Source organism: Aedes aegypti, chromosome 2, assembly GCF_002204515.2.
Source record: "Aedes aegypti strain LVP_AGWG chromosome 2, AaegL5.0 Primary Assembly, whole genome shotgun sequence".
NCBI lineage: Eukaryota > Metazoa > Arthropoda > Insecta > Diptera > Culicidae > Aedes > Aedes aegypti.
Genome location: NC_035108.1, coordinates 157,519,896 through 157,535,153, shown reverse-complemented (window position 1 = coordinate 157,535,153; position 15,258 = coordinate 157,519,896). Strand labels below are relative to the sequence as shown.

At 38.3% G+C, this 15,258-nt stretch overlaps 2 protein-coding genes across 2 annotated transcripts in view; one reads left to right on the top strand and one right to left on the bottom strand.

Moving 5' to 3' along the window:
• Positions 1-199: 199 nt before the first annotated feature.
• LOC5564898 lies at positions 200-12,335 on the top strand. Its single transcript, XM_001649198.2, has 3 exons — positions 200-1,224; positions 11,855-11,988; positions 12,050-12,335. Exons 1-3 carry the CDS (start codon positions 344-346, stop codon positions 12,247-12,249), a joined length of 1,215 nt encoding a protein of 404 aa, XP_001649248.2. The 5' UTR covers positions 200-343; the 3' UTR covers positions 12,250-12,335.
• Positions 12,320-15,258, bottom strand: part of LOC5564899 (ubiquinone biosynthesis protein COQ4 homolog, mitochondrial) — a 27,294-nt gene continuing 24,355 nt past the window's right edge. The window contains exons 2-5 of the mRNA XM_001649197.2: positions 13,136-13,386; positions 12,865-13,069; positions 12,579-12,802; positions 12,320-12,524 (exon numbers count right to left, since the gene is read on the bottom strand). Coding sequence (XP_001649247.2) covers positions 12,368-12,524; positions 12,579-12,802; positions 12,865-13,069; positions 13,136-13,374 — 825 coding nt within the window. The 5' untranslated portion in view covers positions 13,375-13,386 and the 3' untranslated portion in view covers positions 12,320-12,367. The remainder of the gene's footprint in view (positions 12,525-12,578; positions 12,803-12,864; positions 13,070-13,135; positions 13,387-15,258) is intronic.

The following is a 15,258-nucleotide window of genomic DNA, read 5'->3' as shown; positions in this document are numbered from 1 at the left end:
AAAATTTTCCATACAAAAGCTGTTACGTGGGGGAGGGAGGGGGTCTAAAATTGACAAATCTTGCGTTACGTAATATTTGAATGAACCCTAAGGGGATACGCAGCCATCAGAGTGCACTATTAAATTCCCGGTGAGATAAACTTACTTTGATAATTAATAGACCTATTTTAGAGTGTATAGCATTTTGAACTTATCGATTATAAATCACTCCATAAAGTAAAATTCAAAACAATAACAATAATTTGATCATGATTCAATGAATTTGTGATAAAGAATATAAAATTTACATTAACTAGTCATATTAAAATACTATTCAAGCTGTGTATTTAAGAAGACCATTCAAATGGCACTGTTCGCATTGCAATCGCGTAGTGCTGCATTTCGGGGCGCTCCACTTCCGAGCATCTGGCTCTTGAACCTGCTGACAGGTCATCGGAAAAGTACAAACGTAGATGCAATCGATTCCTTCATCAGCGAATTAATGGAAAATAAAGCCCTGAAGTGGAAAGTGCTCAATCACAAGCAAAAGACGGTTCCATTGGTGAAAAGCGACGACGGTTTGGCTTCAATCAACGTTCAAAAACGAGCCCCATTTAGGCTGACGCAGATTTTCGATGACCTAACGTCGAATCCGATTGTCATCAACATAGAACCTTTGGAACAGACGCATATCGATAACCTAATAGAAACTGCGATTCGGGAGGAAAACGAAAGAGATGTTCAGCTGTTGTTCGAGCAAATGATTGATTACAAGAAGCTTCCGTCCGGTAAGGTTCTGAACATGCTACTAGCGCACTTTGCCAATGCTTCCAATCGAGAACAGCTTGATAAGCTGGAGAAGCTTTGTGGAGAAGTGGACCCAAAGTTCGTGACTGATAACTGTAGTCTGTTACATTATAAAGCTGTAACACTTTGGAGGAACGGCAATTCGTTTAATTCACTGGAAATGTTCAAGAAAGCATTGGCGGAATGCACCAGCGAGAGCAAAGCAGTGATCGATCGATTGCTTGTAAAAATAGTAGACGAAACGATCGGTAAAAAGAGTGAAGCTGTTCTGTTAGCCGTGATTGAAATGGGAGAGTTTTGCTTGAATGAGTTGAAGGATGAGTTCCTCATAGGATATGTGTGGGAGCGGAGCTTCCTGAGCCAATGGTTCAGTGACCAAGAAGCAGCGAGAAAATTGTTCGACAAACACGAAAGGCTGAGATTGGAGATTGCTAAAAGGTAAGAAATCATCTTCGTGCTGTGCGTACACGAATTCTCTCTGCTCTTGAAAGTTTTTTTTAAACTACCTAAACAATAAAATAGTGTGTACTTCTCAATGCTACAAAAATAGTACCTTTCAGTATTATTTTTTCTACTATTGATCCCTTTACGATCCTTGTTTGGATCCGTGCCTTTGATTTTTGGTTGGACCCGTTAGCGAAAGCTAGCGGTGGTAATCCTTCTTGGACACCGTCTTGGGAAAAAAAAACCTCTCTACGGTCACGTCTTCTTTCGTTTATTCACTAATTGATGCAACTACATACAAAAGGAAGGATGAATCTCTAAATTCACAACTTCCTTCCAAAAAAGTGGAATTTAAAACTGACACTGAACGTGGCAAGAATGGAAGAAAGGACGTTTCTCCGGAATGCAAACTTTCTTCCAAGGGTGAAATGGATAATGTTGAGTGATTCCAAGCAACAGCACCAAAATTTGGTAAATTTTTTAATTCATTTTTTTCTATTGAGCTGAAACTTTGCACAGTTTTCCAGTTCCATCTAAATCGTCATTTTCCGATATCAAATCTTCAAGTTGAGTCACGACTAACTTTTCAAAAGGGTGTATGTGAAAATGGTTCAAAAATATTCAAAAAGCTGCACAGCAAAAACGGTTCGTTCGATTGTTAGACAACTAAAGAAACAAAGTTAGACAACTAAATAAAAATTCCAAAAAAAATACACACAGTAAAAAAAAAATTTTTTTGCATTAAAAAACATAATTTTTGACACAAAAACTCAAATATCTCAAAACCCTATCGGAATACCAACGTAATTTTTTGAGGGAAAACGGTCCATTATATTAGCTATCTACCATAAAAATTTGGTGATGGTAAACCAATAAACAAAAAAGTTATGACATTTCAAACATGTCACAATTTTCACATTTAGTAGAAAAAAAATTTTTTTTTTCGGTGTAAATTATTACGGGAACCGCAGTTTGTTGCTGATTTTATTGTTAAGGGCCTTGCGTGAATTAAACAAGTCGTTTTCATGTTTTCATTAGTATTATGTATATTATATGTATAAATATTATGTATATGTATAAATATTATATGTATATGTATATATGTATAAATTAAAATGAATTAACAGATTACACGAAAATAACATTTTTTTTACCAGGATATTTTTTTTTAGAGTATGATCCATGAGTTTCTAAATGTTATATATAAACTTTAAAAGTTTTGGATTTGGGTATGCGTTATGAGATCATGAAAACATTTTATTAATACTTATTTATTTATTTATTGTTATTCAATTTTTTACAATATCGAACACTTTTGCATCATTATCAGTACAGTTCGAGTATAGTTTTGCTTTAAATTTATTTTCTGACAATCGAATGAAACAGTGAAATTTTTGGGTTCCTTGGATCGTTTTCGCGTTATTATATTGCTCGCTGAGCTCTGATGCCGTTAATTCGTACTCTTCAGTAGTAGTAAAACAAAATGATAATTTTGTTAAATCTTCTTCTTTTCTGCGATTCGCCCAATCAAATAGTTCTTTTGCAGTTTTAATTGGATGCTCACGTTCTTTGGCTAAACTTGCTCTTGTGGCCATGCGCTTTATGGTTCCTCCAATAGCATCACAAGGACCTTTGCCATGTGACGTAGCAAAGAAATGCCATTCTGCATCAATTCCGTACTTTGATTTAAATTGACATAGGCTCGAAAAATTCTTACGGTTTTTGTACTGCGATGCTGCTCCATCAGACATGAAATATATCTTTCTGATTTCTTTATCCTTATCAACGCGTAAAAAGTTAATCATTTTGGCAATGAACAAATTTACAGATACTGAGTCGTGTCTTAAATCTTCGGAAATTACAATAAAACTAAAATGTTCAATTTGCGTACTTCCATTGAAATAAATAACGAATGGATGAATTGTAGCTTGTTGTACGTTCCAGTGATGGGACTGCACTTCATCTTGCAATACAAAGCTATAGTTTTCAGAAAAATCACAGATGACTAAAAATTCACCATCTTGTAATGTATTTTTCGTATTTTTTAAAAAGCGGGATTGCTCTGTTTTAATAAAGTCGTGAGGAATTAAACTTTCTAATTTCAAGCAAAAAAATGACACAAACTCATCTACAGGTTTTACAATAGTTTCTAGGTCACACCTATCCGTGGTCACTCATTGCTCAAATGATAACTGATCAATATAATTTTCTTCAAACTCAGCGAATAAAGTATTTTCCAATGATGAAGAATCTGGACAATCCGAACAAGATCGTAGATAGCAATTTGATGTTGTATTTTCACACAAAAGACTACCAGTTAACATTTTAATATCCTTTGATAAATTGATTCTTTTCAAACTATGTAAGATTAGGTTAATATTTTCGTGTGTTGTGCACACACAAACATTATGTGTTCCTGAATTGGATAGAAGCTTGCATTGCCTTGGACGAAGGCTTGCAAATGAGGAAAAACCTACCTTAATATTTTCGTTAATTTCCTTGAAGCGTGTATACGCTTCTTTCAAAGTAGTCATCATTAATCGTTTTTGGATTGCTTTTTTTGTAAAACCTTATATTTGCAGCTTAGTTGTTAATGTTTAAATAAAATTCAAAATCATCTAAATCTATTGAGTTCTCAGGAGATTCAACTAAATAACTGAAGTAAAGCCCTAATATTTTTATAATATAATTCTTAGTGGTTTGATTCATATTTCTAAGGCTTGGATAAACGAAATCTTCGGGTTCTAGTCTACCTAGTTCAGGTACGTGATTAGTTATCTGTCTTCGTTGATATCTCCAGATATTCCTGACACGTTGACAACGGAACAGCTTATGTATAGTGGTCTCTAGTTCTCCTGGACATGTTTCGCAGTAAGGATCCTCCACTACACCCCGTTGATACAGTAGCTCTCGATGTCTTATTTTTCTGTGCATTACCACGAACCAGTTTGAGCGTTGCGCAGATGATAAATGTTTATTGTGAAGATTCTTGAAGATCATTTTCCAGTTTCGTTGATCAGCTGACACAAATCCAGGGTCAGGTTTCAATTCTAGATAGTGATGATAAATTTCTCTGGATGAAGGTGTGTTGATCAAACGTTCCGGTAGGAGCGCTAGTTCTTCTTGTAGTAAGGATGCATGATTGAACAACGCTGGAATGGAACTGCTAGAATTTTGTAGAAGACTGTTCAGGAACGGAAGTTCATCAGCTGGATTCATCAATCGATTCAAAAGCAGAGCTTTCGACTTTGTTTCAGGACATTGTAGATTTAGACCACCTCTTGTTTTAGGTAACGTTAGATTAGCAAAAGCTATTCTTTGCAATGTTTGGCCGTGCCAAATGAATTTCCCAAGCTCTGCCCGAATTTTTGTTGCAAATCCTTTCGTGAGAGGTATATTAGAGGCCATATACCAAAGTTTTGAGGTGATGTACGTATTGATCAGAATGATTTTCTGACACAGATTTAATTTCCTGGGATGATGCAGCCAAAGCTGGGTTCGCAATCCGTTCAAAACGGACTGCCAGTTCAGCTTCTGTGCTTGCTTGATGTTATCTCCGTATTTGACTCCTAAAATGTTAACGTAGTTTTCGATGTAAAGCCATTCTGAATCAGTCGTAAGATCAACGTTGCCAATCATTACTGCTAGAGTTTTCCGTTTATTCAAAACTGCACCCGAGGTTAGTCCAAAATCATTGAAGAGAGCGACCACTTTCATCAGAGAACGTTCGTTTTCTAGGAACATGGAAATGTCGTCTGCATAGGCGTTCATTACAGCATTAGGGAAACTTCTTGAAATGGCGTCTAACAACGGCTGTAGATACAGCACAAACAGATACATTGACAGTGGGTCACCTTGTCGGACGGATCGGTTGATTTTGAGCTCCGGTGTCAAGTGGCCGTTGATCAGAATCTTGGAGTACGATTGGTTCCATATCGTGGCAAGCAACTCGACGAAATTGGCGTTGAAATTCATCCTAATCATGGTTTGCTGTAGAAATTGATGGCTTACTCGATCAAACGCATGATCCAGATCAAAAGACACCAGCAATGCATTTTGTCGAAGATGTTTTAGTTGACAAATTTTGTCGTAGATGCGGTTCGTTGCTTCAAAAATCGTTCTTTTTCCATTTGAGCATTTTTGGTTGTTTGACAGAACTAACGGTAGGAGACAATGTATTCTTTGCTTCAAAATTCTTGCTAAAACTTTGTAGTCATAATTCAAAAGTGATATTGGTCGATATCCTTTAACGCTTTTATCGCTTCCTTTCTTCTTCACAAGAACAAGGATTCCGTCATAGAACTGCCTCGTTGCCTTACCTTGAAGTGCATCATTAATGACATTTGTGAATTCAAAGCCAATAATCTGCCATGTTTTCAGAAAAAATTCCTTGGGTAGCCCATCGGAGCCAGGAGATTTACGAGAGCTACTTCCCTTGATTGCAGTTAAAACATCATCTTGTGTTATTATTTGCATCAGGTTTTCGTTTGCTTGGTTATTTTCAGGGATCGCTCTGATTGGCATGAAATCCATCGAAGGTACGGCTTCTTCTGAAGAGTACAGGTTCTCAAAATAGGACCTGATTGTCTCCTTGATTTGGGAATGATCGCAGGTTTCGGTGCCATTTTCTGTCTGCAAACTTGAGATGGCAGTTTTGGATCTTTTCCCATGAGTTTGTGCAACGTGGAATAAAGTAGTCGACTCTCCAAAAATGTAGGTTTCGTTATTGGCCCGAAAGTTTGAAGAAAAATTTCTCTGTAGTCGCAACATTTGTGCCTTGATACGATTGATCGTTACAAGTTGTTCTGGATGGCCGGGATAGTTATCGTATGCTTCTTTTAACAAAGATCGATAAAGCTCAATTGCATCTTTAAAATCTCGATAGACAATCGAGGTTTTCCACTTTAAAAAGGAGATAACCTTGGGTTTCGCAAACTGGACCCACCATTCTATCCACGAAAGGTAATTTCGTCTCGCTCGCACCCAATATATCCACTTTCTTGATAGCTCGTTGATGACTTCCGTGTCATTCAGGACATGTGGTTGGAGACGCCATACCCCACGTCCACAGGGAGTTCCTAGATGTGGTAGAACAATCCGCACAACGTATGCTTTGTGATCGGAGAATGCAGTTACTGCAAAATGCGCCGTACGCAGTTGGACTTTCATTTTACTAGTGATTAGTATTCGGTCGATCCGCGACGCTGTGTTGGATCTGATATACGAAAACTCCACTGTGTTCCCATTTAACGCTTCCCACGTGTCAATAAGTTTGGCTGCGTTCATAAGCCGTTTGCACATAGGACTTATACTGCTACTACCTGTTGCATCTTTAGGATTAACTACTGCGTTGAAATCACCGCCCAGCACCACATGCTCCGTGGAGTGATGGAGATAGTGTGCAACGGCAGAGTTGAAAAAATCTTCTCTAGCTGTTCTTTGAAGAGCACCAGAGGGGGCATAAATGTTAATAAACGTTATTGTTCCAATCCTCAATGAAATAATACGATTATCTAAGCTTTTCTCAACGTTATGAACATTGTACTGATCCCTGACTGCTATAGCTGTACCTCGTTGATCAGCATCGACATTGAAAAACAGCATATATCCTGGCAAATGCAAACGATCGTTTTGCACTTCTTGTAGAAATATTACGTCTAGCTCTGATACACGAACGAAAGATGTTAATGCATCGATTTTTGTGTGGTTTGAAATATTGCAAATGTTGATCGTTGCAATTTTATAGCTAAACATTGGCATCACCCTAATATTAAAAGCAGTCTAAACGTACAGCGCACTTGAAAGCGTTCCCTGTCTCTGGCACTTATACAGACAATGCTGTGAGTGCAGACGTCAAACCAAACTAAGATGTCAAGTAGGACATATTCGGTGTCGTCATCGTTGATGTTTTGTTTTGATCGCAGTAGTTTACGCTCACCTGAATCGCATGAATGGCGCGGAGTTTGGTGTTTGGTGAATATTAGTGCGGTTTTTGAATGTGTTGTTGTTTCATTCGTAGTCGCACATCCATTAAAGAGTGATTTCTCCGGGTGAACCTTCGGTTGTGTTTCAGTGTGCAGCGGCGTTTTAGATTCTACAAGAAGTGCGTTATTTTCTAGTGCGGCAGTATCAAAACAAGCTTCGGTAGGACATATACTTGGGCTTACCTCACAGAGAGAAAGCCCTCGCTGACCGTGTCGTGGTAGTCGTTGTCGGTACCGAAAGAGTGCAGGATCGCGATAGTGATGAATGGGTTTTCCCATTGAGTGTTGATTGAAGATTTGGCTCATTGGGAAGTGTCGGTGCGCTGATTGCAGTGATTTCATGGTGAGTTCCGTAGAATTTCCGCGTTCAAGTGATGATGGGAGAAAAGCAATTGGGATTGTCTTGAGAATGACGGCAGTATCAATGTGAACTTCGGCAGGACATATACTAGGGCTTACCTGACAGAAAGCAGAGCCCTCGTTGGTCGTAATGTCCGTTGTGAATGAGTTTTCAGTGAGATGCTGTTGAGTGATGTATTTTGGAAGTATTTCTATTCGTGAAGCCATTGCGCATATTATCGGGAAGTGTTGTTGGTTCTGCTCCTGCTCTTACGTTTCCCCTCCTGGAACGGGGCTTCAGGGATAACAGAAGATTGTTGAGAACGGTGTCTTTTAGGAGCATTGATCGTTTCTTCGCCGTCGTCGGAAATGCTGAACTCTGAAGTGTTGATGGATTTTTCGCCGATTCCTTTGTGACTGAGGGTTGAACTGCTTCTGCTTGATCCAGCAGCTTGAGTGTTTTGCTCCAGTGGGTGGCGGGAAAGCGAAGAAGGCCTACTGGAGTGCTTCGAGGTTGTTGCCGTTAATCGATTGTTTAGTACTGCTGCCGTGCCAATTGTTGTTTCTGTGCTATTTGTCTCTCCATCGGATGTTTGCATTTCGTTTTCTGGATCTGGTGAGCTGGGCGGCGGTGGCATAGCATTGATTGCCGGCGATGGTGGGATGATGCCTTGCACTACTTGTGCCGCAGTAAGGCGGCTGTTGATGTCGTGACCTAGTTCTTTACGTGCCTCGTTACAGGTACGGCCAATATGGAGTGGTCTTACGCAGTAACGGCAGGTGCGAATTTGGTTCCGGTAAGAAATGAAAGCGGTGTGTGTCGTCATCGGAACATAAGATGGGATCGGCTTCCTTATCCTCATTCTTGCCAATCTTACTCCCGTGGGTAAACCGGGCCAGAAATTTTTCCACACCTCCTCTTGCGTGGAAAGAACTTCGCCATACGGAGCTAGGTGCTTAGCAATAGTTTCAGTCGAGAAATAGGACGGAAGGTCAGCTACTCTAACCTCAATTGCATTGTCGTATGGGACGATTGGAATAGCATATTCCTTGTTGTTTAGTTCGACAGTATGCTTCAAGCTGTGGTCTGCTACCAGCTCTTCCACATATGCTTGAGATTTTAGCTCGATAATGACTCGTGCTTTAGTCATGCTGGGCTGGATACAGTTGACTTTGATCATGTCTAGCTGGATCTTCTTGCTGATTAGCTCATGAACTTTGTCTAGTTTAGGGCGGGCTGGCATGCCGCTAAAGTCTAGATACACGGAATCTTTACGGTAGTCATCCATTTTAGCGATGGAATGACCGGATTCCGATTGGACCGCACTTTTCGGCGTAACGCCTTTTACACTTTGCCCTGAGGCACGATAAACTGATATGTTTTCACCAAGCGATTGTCTCAAACACGTCCGTACGGTACGAAAGCAAAATGTCAACTGTGATTGCTTGACGCTTTCCATCTTTTTTTACAGATACATAATCTTTTTGGCCAGGCATAGCTCTACTTACTTCATCGTCTTCAAAATATTGAATTATTTTTTCTTTTGTCTCATCTGTTAATGAAGTACTCGACCTAGCATTTTTGGTTGCAAGACAGTTATTTTTGAATTGTTTTGCCTCTTTTGCTGTATTTCTATTGGTTTTGAACTCATCAATGGCGTCTTGAATAGACCACGAGCTTGGCAGCATCGACAAAATCAATAATTTTTCTTTCCTTGTCGTGGCTAGATTCGAGAACCTTTCCTTCATATTCATAATTACCTCATCGTAGTCTGTATTTTCCACATCCTCAGGTCCTAATTTGAAGAGGTTTCTTCGTACAGCTTCGTTGATTTCACGGTATTTTTTCTCGGGATAATTGACGTAACCCATCTTCGTCCATTTAATCGGAGTCACTTTTATTCCAGCTATCCCTTCGTTGAAGCGTTCGATGTTGACCTTCTGGATGCACTCATCTTCTGATTGATTTGTTGAAACAGATGTCGCTGATGGTACCGTGGCAAGACTATCTGCACTTGGTACTTCTGGTAACTCCTCAGTTGTTGTCGGTGCATCTAGTAATTCCTCAGTTGTTGTTGTTTTCGAACTTCCTGCAACCTGATCCACCGATGATGTACAGATTGCCCGTTTGTCAACGTTTAAACGGCAGGACGTACAAATGCGTAAATTTGTATACAATGTAGACATTGGAGCATAACCAGCCGCTTTCAGTTTATCTATGGTGCTTTCGGTGAGATTTCGTAGCTCTTTCGAACACTTTTTTTCTGCAAACGGCCTGCAACAGTTGAGAAAGCGGCTACTCATGTTGCTCGTTAGATTTTAATAAACAAAATCACTTTTAAGTTTTTACTGACTAGTTTGGTGTCGTTTGCTTGACTGAAGAAAAATTTTACAATTAAATCTTTTATAACCATAGTGGTAGTATATTTTTAGCTTTTTCGTGAGTATGTTCATGGTATGTACCTATCATGTTTTTGATGTTGTTGAAGTTACTCGCTTTCTCCCAAATATGATTAACAAAGTCTATTCTCTACCAAGGCGGGTCTATACCCAGATGTAAACAGATTTTAACTTTGTGGAGAAAACCAGCGCCGAGAAAACCGACCTGCTTTACGTATACTAGATCACCTGGGTATAGACCCGCCTTGTTCTCTACGAGGTAAACTTTTTGCAGGTAAACTAGTCGTATACCTGTATAGAAAACTTTTTGTGTAGCTTTTGTCTTCAATATTAGATTTCTTATAGGTTTCTTTTATCAAAAGGTTTCAACACTATTGAGAGAATTTTTCTTCAGTTACGTACAATAAAAAATATGACACTATCAAGACTTTAGATCACAACACTGGATCGCGTCTAACTTTCTAATAGATGCTATAATAGTTATGAATAATTAAATAAAATATCATGAAAACAACTTGTTAACCTCATGTGGTACCCTTAACAAAAAATTCAGCAACAAACTGCGGTCCTAAGAAAAATTAACAATGAAAAAAAATTTTTTTCACTAAGTGTGAAATATTTGAAATGTCATAACTTTTTTGTTTATTGGCTTACCATGGTAGCTTTATGGTAGATAGCTAATATAATGGACCGTTTTCCCTCAAAAAATTACGTTGGTATTCCGATAGGGTTTTGAGATATTTGAGTTTTTGTGACAAAAATGATGTTTTTTAATGCAAAAAAAAAATTTTTTTTCTGTGTGTATTTTTTTTGGAATCTTTATTTAGTTGTCTAACTTTGTTTCTTTAGTTGTCTAACAATCGAACGAACCGTTTTTGCTGTGCAGCTTTTTGAATATTTTTGAACCATTTTCACATACACCCTTTTGAAAAGTTAGTCGTGACTCAACTTGAAGATTTGATATCGGAAAATGACGATTTAGATGGAACTGAAAAACTGTGCAAAGTTTCAGATATTTTTGAAATGGTCGATCAGAATCGACTTGCATGCCTCCGTGGAATCCCTCTGTTAGTAATTGCATCGAAATGCGCAATCAGTTCGATGCTCTAGACAAATTTTCCGAACGCCAAATTGAAGCAGTCTCTAGCCCAGACTATTTGATTCAAGTGAGGAGGCAAAGCGTGCCGCCTATCGTGGTCAGTTGTTCAGAATTTGGGGGATTTAGGCAGGAGATCTTGAACTTCATTAGGGGAATCAGGGTTTCCTTCTAAGAAAAAACATCTTGAAGAAAAAAAGTATATTTTTCACTTGACAAAACTGAACGTTTGTTCAAAGTCGTCTTACGAGTTCAAAGTAGTCTTAGTCGAGTGACTATAAGCCACCTGAAGAGATCAAAAATGGAATGTATGATTTACTTGGATTTTCCCCAGTCCAAGCAATCATTATGGAAAAGAGAATCCAATCTGGCATTCTTCGGAAAGCGTTTTCTCAAGAATATTATTTAGTTCACTTTAAAAAAAAAAGATCTAAATAATATTAAAGATTTAGAAAAAGCAAAACTTATGTTCATTTAGAACCCAGAAGCAACTGTGAAAATTTGGAATCGGTCAACTCTAAGAGAGGATAAACGAGCTAATATTTTGATTATTGATTTAACTCCCAAAAGTTGAACAAGCAGTGTTGAAAAATAACCTCTTACTGAGAAGCTACCCGTTCCACTAACTGAGTTGACGGGTTCCGCTTAAACTTTGACAGTAGATTCTAGGGGTCCAAAAAACAATTTTAGTGAGCGTAACTTAAGAATTTTCTATTATAAAAATGAACTACCTTAGTAAGCACTAATTAAGAGAAATATTTGAACTCCGACAATAGTTCAATATATATTATTGTATATTTTTCAGAGTTAACAATTTGTGCTTCAGTTGCATGCAAGAATTTAACACAGAGCCACTCTACCGATTGACTGAATTATTTCTAAAGCACAATATGTCTACGCAATGCCGTCCAATACTGATAAGCCTGTTCGAATACGAATGTAAGTAATTCAACATGTCCTTATGTATTCTCGTAATGTCACTCAAAATTATTAATTACAGATTGGAGACGAAACTTGCGAGCATGCTCAGAAATAATGCAGAATTCTATCGATTTGGATATTCCCCTGCCGGAGGCGTGCAATCAAAAATTGCTAGACTTGCTGCTGGGTCGTCCCGGTTCGCTGGCCAAACCAACAGCGGAAAGCGCTGCGAAGCGAAAGCAGAAACTACAGGCGAAGAAATACGAGCTCAAGTTCTAAAAATATTACGAAGAATCGTTCAATGAAAATTGTGTATATAGTTTGTAAATAAGACGAACGTAGCGAAACCTATAATTCAAACCACAGATCAAATACTATTTATTACAACGAAAGCACTTTAATCAACTTTAAGTACTTCAATGTTTAGCTCTTTCCGCAGTTCTTCGATATCTTGCTCCCAACGTTTCTCCCAATAGACGCACATGAGTGGCTTGGCGCGTTGTCCCGCTCTCAAGGCCCATGGTAGATACCGCTGTAGATAATTCTGACGTTGCCTACAAAAGAAAATATTCAGCTTATTAAATTACCAACTGTTTTTAGAGACTTACTTTGGTCTCAATCGGAAGGCTCCAAAAATTGCACCTCCGTAGCACATGGGTAAACCGATATTGATGGCTTCGACCCATTTGATGGCCACTTCGCCTAGCATGTTGGTTGGCATCCCGAAGACGGTGTGAACCAAATCATGTGTTTCACGGTATCGTGTCATGACATAGGCCAGCTCGGGATCATCCATGAACTTGACCTCCATCCTCGAATCAGGCGTTATTTCCTAGAGATTTATGCGACAAAAAACAATGAGAAACGGAACACGGTGGACACTACTGTTCATACATATTTTTCCATAAAGCTAACGTATTGATATCCGAACGTATTCCCCGGCAGCTTCTTCAGTGCGTCCATATTTACGGTGCGGGTATTGATGCGTGGCTTATCTTCCAATATTTGCCGTCCCTCATCGGAGTTGCGCATCTGGTTGCGAATATTCTCCAGTGCCGGAACGCCCGTCGTTTCCCCTAGACAAGCAATCATGTCATGTCTGGAACGAAGCAGAACACAATCGCCATGGCTTCCGAAGAACCGCGTTTTAAAAGAAATCTCTTACCTACGAGGATCAACCAGGGCTGCAATAGAACTGCCAGCGCTGAGTATTACCCTCTGCAGTTCGGTTAGTTTGATTTGGTTTTTGAGAAACTCTTTGGTAAATTCGTCCATCGGTTGCGTTTTCTGTTCGGTGTCTGGCGGAGACTGAGAACTACCGGTATCCATGTTTTCAGCAGTTGTAAAGTATCGACCAAGTGTTCTGTTCAGCTTCATAGAGCGGAAAGCTGTTTGGCGAAGCATTTTTGGGGAATTCTTCGATTGATCCCACACGAGAACGAATAAATCGAATATGAAACAGTTTTTATTAGTATATATTTATATGTTTATATGTAATTTTTAATGATTTTTATGATTAGAACAGTAAGAATTTTTTACACAACTCTCGCGTTCAGTATTATAAAAACGTATCTACAATGATAGAGTTTTCTTCATCGACTTTCTGTTATAATTAGTACACAAAATTCCAATAATTTTTAGAACATTTTGACAATGCAGGTTGACGAAGGACAATGAATACTTTCTTCTGGATCAATAATAACGGACCAAATAATGCAAGTAATTTGCTGAAGAGCAGATAGATGAAGAGAAATCGATTACTACAGTATCGCCCTTATCACACTGAACACGAGAACTTTATCTGTGGTTTCGTCATCGGGGGTAACTTTGGGCCTAGGGGGTGACAATGAGCCTAAACATGATCTTCAATCTCTCAGCAAATATTTAGATAATAATGATATAACATTCCAATGAGGTATTCCTTACAGTTATCAACAGCTATCGCCAAAAATTGAATCTCGTGAGGTAAAATTTAAGTTTAAATAAATCAGTGAAAAAAACTTGAAAATTGTAACTTTCAGAGTGTTATAGATAATCTCACTTTAAGGGGATTTAAACTATTTTAGAATCTCACAATCATATGAAATGTTATTGGGAAGCTGTAGAAAAGTTGAACGGAAGACGATTCACTTGATTTGTTCTTATTGCGAATCAATTCTTGTTTGTTTGGTCGAATGTCACCCCTAGGAAGGGGTGAGAATGGGCAAATTCTCATTCGTTTCTCATTCTATGAAAAACAAACGAATGCTAAATACTTGTTCAGCATCAGCAAATGTATTACTCATGATTTTTATATTCAGAAGAACATTCCGTGTCAAAATACGAAAATGGTTAAAATATCAATCAAGACATACGCATTTTTGGCCCAATCTCACCCCGACAACGATACACTTCGAATGAAAAATTAATGGTACGATGATTGTATCGATAATATCAAATTAACTATAATTTAATTTAGATTTATTTGGGACTAGTGGTCCCGGCAAACTTCGTCTTGCCATCAAGTAGGCTGTTGAAAAACGCCATGCAAGTCCCGTGAAGAAAATGACAGATTAGTATTCTCCCGTTTTCCCCACTATCCCAAAGACTTTCCTAAACTTTTTTTTTCGCACAAACACGTCGGAGCTCTGGACGAATTCAACAGTGAAAGAATCATGTAAGTTCAATCACTCGTTCTCAAGCCATTTCGTGACATACAAACACCATTCCATTTTTATTTATATAGATTTGCCCTACCTTCCCCTACCATTTTTTGTGCTATTTTTAGATGTTTCACAACTAATTTTATTAAGCTACAAATCCATTTTATTTTGGACACAGATTACGGATAAATGTACGAAATATCATCCACACTTGTGGAATATAAAAATTGTTAAAAAAAATAAATACCAGTAAATAAAAATAGAATTCAGTGCTATTCGATTCAATTCCAATAGAGTTTGGATACAAACTTTAGTGTAACTAAATGGTTTAGTACAAAATTCGGTTTTAATTTACTTATAGGTGTTTCATTAAACAGGCCGAAGATTTTTGAATGTCATTGGATGTATTGAACATCATTACGAAGCTATACATTAGGGTGCCAATGGAATTTATGGGAAAAATTTTGTCATCGAATTTCAAAAAATGGTAGTGCTCAAAAGTTTTGTCTCCTCGAAAACAGTCCCCATGCAAAATTTGAGCTCAATCGGACTTCATTAAGTGGACCCCCAAAGCGGTCAAAGTTTGGCTTTTTTGACCCATGAAAAATCTCCAAAGGGTGGGGGGGGGGTTACATGAAATTTCCGA

Coding starts and splice junctions, on each gene's coding strand:
- LOC5564898 (XM_001649198.2), top strand. CDS start 344: ATGGCACTGTTCGCATTGCAATCGCGTAGTGCTGCATTTCGGGGCGCT. Junction 1,225..11,854: donor AGATTGGAGATTGCTAAAAG/GTAAGAAATCAT, acceptor TATATTTTTCAG/AGTTAACAATTTGTGCTTCA. Junction 11,989..12,049: donor AAGCCTGTTCGAATACGAAT/GTAAGTAATTCA, acceptor TATTAATTACAG/ATTGGAGACGAAACTTGCGA.